This window comes from Cyprinodon variegatus, unplaced genomic scaffold (genome assembly GCF_000732505.1).
Source record: "Cyprinodon variegatus isolate N-32 unplaced genomic scaffold, C_variegatus-1.0 Scaffold26, whole genome shotgun sequence".
NCBI lineage: Eukaryota > Metazoa > Chordata > Actinopteri > Cyprinodontiformes > Cyprinodontidae > Cyprinodon > Cyprinodon variegatus.
In genome coordinates, this window is record NW_015150479.1 from 1,065,362 (window position 1) to 1,073,191 (window position 7,830).

At 38.0% G+C, this 7,830-nt stretch overlaps 1 protein-coding gene across 1 annotated transcript; it reads left to right on the forward strand.

The window, feature by feature from the left end:
• Positions 1 to 2,390: 2,390 nt before the first annotated feature.
• elovl7 (ELOVL fatty acid elongase 7) lies at positions 2,391 to 6,420 on the forward strand. The gene is made up of 8 exons (XM_015396195.1): positions 2,391 to 2,513; positions 3,680 to 3,769; positions 3,858 to 4,048; positions 4,314 to 4,394; positions 4,505 to 4,561; positions 4,646 to 4,751; positions 4,871 to 5,007; positions 5,098 to 6,420. The coding sequence occupies exons 2-8, from the start codon at positions 3,706 to 3,708 to the stop codon at positions 5,344 to 5,346; spliced, it is 885 nt and encodes a 294-aa protein (XP_015251681.1). The 5' UTR covers positions 2,391 to 2,513; positions 3,680 to 3,705; the 3' UTR covers positions 5,347 to 6,420.
• Positions 6,421 to 7,830: the final 1,410 nt, after the last annotated feature.

The window sequence follows — 7,830 nt, forward strand, 5'->3', positions numbered from 1 at the left end:
CTGTTGACAGAAACCACCTGTGTTTTAATTTTATCCATTTGACGCCCTCCTGAGCTACCACATGCCTTTTGGCTGCTACTCCAGTTAATGCTCTTTTTGCTCAGCCACATTTCGATAAATTGGCATTTGAGCTATACTCTCTGAAATGTAAGTAAATGTATCCCTCACCTATCTACGGTCTTTTTTGGCCCTTATTCTCCAGTCTTCTCTAGCAAACACGCTGGGCCTTTACAAACCAGCTGAATTTGTACTATGGAAAGAAATAAATTCCAATAAATTTTTCTTATGAAATGCCAAACAAAATGGTTTCTCAATACAAATGTATGGCACAATTTTGTATATATTTGATCAATAAGAATTGAAAACCATGTATCATTTGCAATTGATATCACACTTCTACCATTTTTTTGTGTTTATTATACACTACTCGAAAAAATTAAAGGAACACTTTGTATAAAATAATTTTCATTTCCATCAAATGATGTTGCATCCTTTTGTTCCTAACACATCACCCACTCCATATCAGTATAAATAAAAACCATGATTTTTTTTTATCCCCCATTGAGATCTGATGTGTTTTCAAAGCACGTGAAAAATGTGAAAACGTTCACTGAGAAATGGACAGGTTAAATTCATCTTGATTGTCTTTTTTATCAAAAAACAAAATTAAATGTAATAAGGGAGTAGCAGTAACCCACCTCTTACCCGATGACTGGTGGAGATAGATACCAGCTCTCTTGCAGCCCTGCAACGACAATCTAGTTTAGATGACGGATGGCCTTTCTTTTAAGTCATACAAATGGACTACTTAGATAGGCCACCAGTCATAGGCGTTTTTAGAATCAAGGCACCCCTAAAATCTGAGTTGTCTTTTATACTGTATGTGATTTTAAAAATAAAAAAAAAGAAAGTTATATAAAAGTGTAAAAACTGTACAGTAATATGTCTAAAAAGTTATATTGTAACCCCCAGCCTTTTAAATGGTTCCATCGATTCAGGACTTGTTACACAGCGCTTCACCTATACTCAATACCAAAATATTATTATTACCAGTCCTTCTGTTTGTTGAGGTTAAACTTAGGTTACTCTTTGTGTGAGATTAATTAGGAGTTAGCTGATCTTACAGGTGTTTAGTACCATTGTGTTGTTTAAACTTGACTTCCCAAGATATATGACAAGCTAACAGGATACCCATTAAACTATCAATCCAGCTGTGTGTGAGCAGACGGCCTCATCAAGGACATTCGTTTTTGTAAAAAAAGAGCCAGATAAAGGTGAGCTCATATCAGTGTTTACATCTTGTAATAATCTCAAACACATTGCTTTGATGATCTCTCCATTTTTAATCCTTTCCAGAAGCACCAAAACAATTTACATATCAGTTCACCGTCAAGACTAGAAAAACTAGACATCTTTATTACATTTTCATAATCATCTTTACTATTTGCTTAATTTGACTATACAAGGGGGAGGAGATGCAGAGAGAGCAGCGTGGCTGTCACCAAGCCAAAGTATCTAGGGAATAAGGCTACAGAACCGTTCTAATTCCCACTCACTTAGTTTGGCACACAAAAAAGAGCCTTTCATGAAAACTGGTTCAAAAGCTTTAAATGGTTGGAATTTTATTTTATTTTTTCAAAGGCTGCTCCTGCTTTGCTTGAAAAAGCAATGAGCAAGTGTCAAAATGTGTTTCCCACCTCTAAACCTCTGATCATAGAGTCACACATGTCTCCAGCCTAAAATGAAATACAGGTACACATGAAAAAGAGTGGATGCAACACATTCACACCTAAGGACTAATCAGAGTAGATTACCCTGCAGAAGTTTTGTGTTATTGACTCTTGCAGATGGTTTACCAACAGTTTGTATAAACCATACTTTCAAAGCACAGGTTCTCCTATTGTCATTTTAGGGGACATTTAAATCTGTTTATAAGGTTCTTAGTCAACCCCTGGTGAAACCAGGAGCAAGGAGGGGCCCTGAAACCTCCCTGTCTACATGACACCACACCCTCCCAGTATTACACTTTTGCACAAGAAACAGTGTAAACATTTAAAGCAAAAATGCTGATTGTAATCATTGTTCTGATCAGATATATTGATTTAGATCTTTTTGTCAATATGCTTTGAGAAGAGTAGGTAAGCTAGTGGAAAATACCCAGAACTATTGCTCACTTTCCCCCTTTTTTTCTGGTGCTCTTTCAATCCAGAATTATTACGTGTGTTGAACATGTATTGTTCTTTCACTAAATAGTACATAGTTTTCTGTGTGACATCACTCAAGAATGACCCTTTTTTCGTTTTTGACCCGTTTGACTACAAATTGTCCAATCAGCTGCGCAAGGGGCCGTTCTTCGTGGATAGCCCCGCCCCTTGTCGCTGGATCAAAAGGACTGAGCGGCCGACGGCGGCTCAGAAAGTGACGCAGGGGGAGCACACCTGCTGAGAGACAACAGTTGGAAGGATAACCTCGACGGGCCAAGCGGGATTCTGCGTTCTGTTAGGACATTAAAGGTGTGCAAATTCTTCTTTTATTATGTCGAGTGTTGAAAGTTTGAAGTTAGTTTTTTTTTTTCTTTTTTGAAAAAAAAAAAAAAAAAAAGAGGACGCGGCATCTTAAAGCGACCGTTGGTTTGTTTAATGGACTTAAATGAAGCGGCTCGCTTCGGTAACTTCCGTTACCGAGAGTCATGGAAACCTGAAAGGAGCTGAAAGTGAACTGGTGGTTTGTTTTTCTCACTCGTGAACTTTGTACAGGTTTTAATAATCAGGCGCGCCTTGAGAGCAGGAGCCTTTTAAACCATCACCATCTTCATCATCATCATCCTTAGGAAGGGGGGGAGTTGGGCATGTTGGGGCTTGCCGTTGGGTTCGTTAGGGTTGAAACTCAGACAGGTTCATTTTCATTGCAATCAAGGTTGACACACCTTGGAACCTGTCCACAAGGGTGGTGGTTGTTTTTTCAGTGATTTCCACTCACCCCAACCGCTCAGACATAGTTTAAACGTGCTAAAATAAAATCTAATGGACTTTACCTTTTTAAAACTGTTGCTATGACCACCTCTTCCACCCCAGATGTTCTCTATTGCTGTATTTTCTACGATTAATGATTGGTCTAACCTGTCAGGTTGGTCAAAGTGTAAGCATTTACCTCATTCACTTAATACTTGATTTTTTTTATTTTTTTTCGTCAGTGAGATCATGTTTAAATTGCTTGCATAAACTTACATAAACATCTAGTTTTTCAGGTAATTTTTCTTATTTTGGTGTTTATGTTTGAGTCTTAGTGATGCCCATTTCTGCCTTTCTCTGAAAGAAGTGATGCAAGGAGAAGAACCGAAGAACTAGAAAATTGATCAGTATATGAAGGAGGGGTCTTTTTAGTGTTTCCTGATTAGGAAAAGACCCCTCCTTCATATATTGATCAATTTTCTAGTTCTTCAGTATGACTAATAACTTGATAACCATAATTCAGGTCTTGCCACATGCCTGAGCTACTTCCTGAAATGACTTACATTTTTTTTTTGCAAGTCTCAGTCAGTTTAACTGTCTTCTTCCCTGTTGCTGCCCTTGGTTAGATGTATGCATGTGTTAGTAGTTAATGTCCTGTCTTTCAAAGCTTTGAAATGTGGAAGTTTAGTTTGTTTGTTCTAACCCTTTACCTTTTTCTCCTCCTCTAGGTGAACGACTAGTATCTTGCCTGAAAATGGAGCTTTCCAATATCCAGACGTCTGTTGCACTCATTTATGATAGGTTCATGCAAAATGCAGGTAAATGCTTGTCACAAACTTAACTTGTTTTCTTTTGATTCGTTCCCATTTTGTGTCAAACTTTTCTAACCTTCTGAACCTATTGCAGACTCGCGGACAGAAAACTGGCTGCTCATGTCATCTCCTCTCCCCCAAACGATCATCATCGTAGCCTACATCTTCTTCGTCACGTCGCTGGGGCCTCGGATGATGGAAAATCGAAAAGGCTTTGACCTGAAAGGAGTCCTTATTGTCTACAACTTCAGCGTGGTGGCGCTCTCGCTCTACATGTGCTATGAGGTGTGTTTTGGGCTTTTGTTTGTCTCAGCTACCTTGAAACGTCACAGCCACTGAAATCGTTCTTAAATCTTAGATTTCATATCAGAGTGCACAGAACTGGTCTGAAAGATGAGTGAATTTCCTCATCTCAGACTTTTGACTCCACAACTGCTCAAAACTTTTCTTTTATCCTAAAGTTCTTAAATAAGATTATGCTGGATAACCTTTTGACTGATATGAACTGCAGCTGTAAATCTTTCCTAGCTCATAACTTGTTTTCTTCCAGTTTGTGATGTCAGGATGGGGAACTGGCTATTCATTTCGCTGCGACCTTGTCGACTACTCCAACTCGCCGCAGGCTGTGAGAGTAAGCTCGCTTTTTTAAACCGACCTCTTTAACACTACTCTTTCTAAACTCAATGCAAACATGTCTTCATGAAATATTTGCTTAAATTTGATTTGAACTTTGTCCTCTAGATGGCAGAAACATGCTGGCTTTATTACTTCTCAAAGTTTATCGAGATGCTCGACACGGTAAGTGAGAAGGCTGTTGATTTCTTCACCATATTATTGTTCTTTATTTGGTCAGTTTTTGACAGAAACTTTGATCTCCTTCAGATCTTCTTTGTGTTGAGGAAGAAGAATAGCCAGGTGACATTTCTTCATGTCTACCATCACTCCATTATGCCCTTCACTTGGTGGTTTGGGGTTCGTTTTGCCCCAGGTAAACTTCTTAATCTCCTTTGACAAAGCAGAACTGTCTTTACCCAAATCCTTTTTTTTTTTTTTTTTTTTTTTTTTGTTGGCAACGTGACGTTAATCCAGATGCACTCCTTGTTTCAGGTGGATTGGGAACGTTCCACGCTCTTCTTAACTGCATCGTCCATGTTATCATGTATACATACTACGGGCTGACTGCCATGGGCCCCAACTACCAGAAGTACCTGTGGTGGAAGAAGTACCTCACTACCATTCAGCTGGTATGTTTTTATTGCTATTGCTTTTTAGTTTTTTGTTTTTTTTTTGAGACAAATCTCCAGTCACTGACTTGTATATTTTTTTCACCTCAGATCCAGTTTGTCATGGTTACCACCCACATCTCCCAGTACTTCTTCATGAAGGACTGCCCATACCAGTTCCCCATCTTTATCTACATCATCGGCTCGTACGGCCTGATTTTCCTGTTCCTTTTCCTCAACTTCTGGTACCACGCCTACACCAAGGGCAAGAGGCTGCCAAAGGTTCTGCAGAATCAGACATGGGCGCACCACACCAATGGAGTCATGAATGGAAACGTAGACCATGACAAATATCAGTGATGCGTGGTTCGGATGGTTTCAGGGTTGACCTCATTCACTCAGCCAAACCACTGGTGCTGTGAGCTTGAACCCAAACTTTTTTTGTACTATTTATTTTGGCTGCGTTTCTGTATCTGCTGTTAAAGACAATCTTTAAATTATCTCCAAAGCTTACATTTACAGAGGTGTGTTGTTTTTTTTTGAAAAGCTAAAAGCTTTTATTCCACTTGTTTATACTGAAGGTGAAATTTGCTACAGAGACTTTAAATAATTGCCTTCCCACTTTTTTTTTTCTTTTTTTCTGAAAGTCTCAAACTGAAACATGCTATAGAGATGCCGAAAGTAAAACTACAGGACCCTCAGCTGTACAGTCCCCCCAGAGTTTATTCAAACTTTATACTCCTGAAATATTTTAATTTTTTTCCCTTTCCTCAATTTCTTCAGATTTCAATTGCAGTTTTTAGAAATGTGCACTGAGATGTTGGGGTTTGTTTCATCCACTGGATCTGACTATGTCAGCATACCACACTTTGTTTCCTCTTCATAATGCACATGTGGTCACTTCTCCATAGCAGCTGCCGATGGTACAGACATGCAGTGAAAAGTCCAGTCTCACTACAGTGGCATCAGTTTTCATTCCTGTCAGTTATCCTATGAAGCAATGTTGTCAATCTCCAGTGTAAACCTGATGGACTGCCGGGGTTCTTGTAGGATCCAGAACAGACCTTTAAAACTACAGCTGAAGTCTTTACTGAGGCAAATTGCACAATAAAGCAGTTGCACAACTACTGATTTTTAGGTGTCTCCATGAGAAAGCAGGAACGGGCGTGCTTTGTTTTAAAGCGGTGCGCTAATGAAGTTTTCAGACACCTGGAGTTGGTTCCTTTGGCTAGGTTAGTTTTATATGTACTGATCTTAAAGTTTTGAACCTGAATGTTACTTTGGTCCTTTGGTGACTGAGGACTTAGGCTTGAGCTTTGTGTGGAAGGAGTTCCACCTTTTAATGAAGCACAAACCCATCCCAAAAGGTTTACAGATGACTAAATGTTGTCTTTTTTTTTTTTTTTGTCAGACCTGTTTGTACCAGTGAACAATACTGTAAAGAAACCTGTTTATACTGTATTTTATATGTATTTATATGAAAATAAAAAGATGATTGTACTTTGAAGCTGTTAATGCATTTATTACATACATTTATCTCACAAATTCCCTTAAGTGCTTTGCAGAAATCACATCTTTTTAAATGGTCACATTTTACCTTTTCAGCCAGAAACTTCAATTCTACACCTGGCTCTTCTTTCTGTTCTGGCTGTGTTCCATTTTTTCAGCTTTGACTAAAAGGTCTTCTGGTCAAACACACTTAAATTTTAACTTAGGAAAAACAAACCAAAATGAAATGCGGCAGTGGTAGCATCACACTGTATTCCAGCACCTATAGGTAAGCTCGTCCGTATTAATAAAATACGGAGTTGGGTTTTGGCAAAATCCTGAAAGATTGATTTTTTTTGGTGATTTCAAAAGACCTGAGACTGAGACACCTGTATGTTTGATTTGCCAAAAGTTTAGAGCTGAATAGTTCCAAACCTCAAAGCATGTTTCTCCTTAATCACAAAGATGGCTTCTACATTTTAAGTTGAGTCTTTTTGTAAAACCTTTTAACTTCAGTTATGCATTTCTTACTAAAAGAACTATAATAGTTCAATTGCAATTAATGGTGATATAGCAAAAGTTGTATATTTCCCAAAGCTGGACAAATGCAGGTCTGGTTGGGTGATTTTTTTTTTTTCCCCCCCCTGCTTGGTTCTCACTGTAATACACTCTTATTCCCAGTAGGTGGTGCTGTCACGCTACACTTGGTTTGATTCATTGAACTCTTAAATTTCTCAAAAATGTAGCTAAAGATTGACATCTGCCTCAGCTTTAACCTATAGTGTTTAATAAAACTAGTTCAAATATTCCAGGTATTTTTATCTGCATAAAATCATTTTAATGGTTAAATATTAACACATGTGAAATGGGATTTTCTTACCTGAAATGCAGGGTTTTTTCACTGTTTTCTGTCAGATGTATACATTAAACCAAAGGTGCACAGGAAACTATTTCATAGTGTTTCCATGCAATCTTAGAGCATCTGAGTGTTTTTTTTAAAGAAGAAAATCAAACCGTATACTGGAAGCCCACTGGTACAGCTACTGATTTAAAAGAAGTTTACTGATGAAGTATTTCTCATTAATGTATTTTTTTATTTTTTAACAGAGCAAATAAAACATGAACTATTATTGCAGAGTTAAAGGGTTTGAAAATGCATATTAAAGATAATTGTTCTCTAACATGATAGGTTTAAAAAATGTGGTCTTCTTCTGGTTTTAGTGCTAAAAGAACCAGATCATTATCAGACCAAATGTGTAGAACAGCACACAAAGAAGGTACTGGGCATGGATCCCTTCTGTCTTTCCATCTCCTCCAGTTCCATTATAATTCCCTAATTAAACAAATCCCTTTACA

Bases quoted from the DNA above. Each gene is read 5' to 3' on its own strand.
- elovl7 (XM_015396195.1), top strand. From the start codon at position 3,706: ATGGAGCTTTCCAATATCCAGACGTCTGTTGCACTCATTTATGATAGG. The intron at 4,395-4,504 runs GTAAGCTCGCTT...TTTGTCCTCTAG, and splicing joins ACTCGCCGCAGGCTGTGAGA to ATGGCAGAAACATGCTGGCT. The intron at 4,562-4,645 runs GTAAGTGAGAAG...GATCTCCTTCAG, and splicing joins TTATCGAGATGCTCGACACG to ATCTTCTTTGTGTTGAGGAA.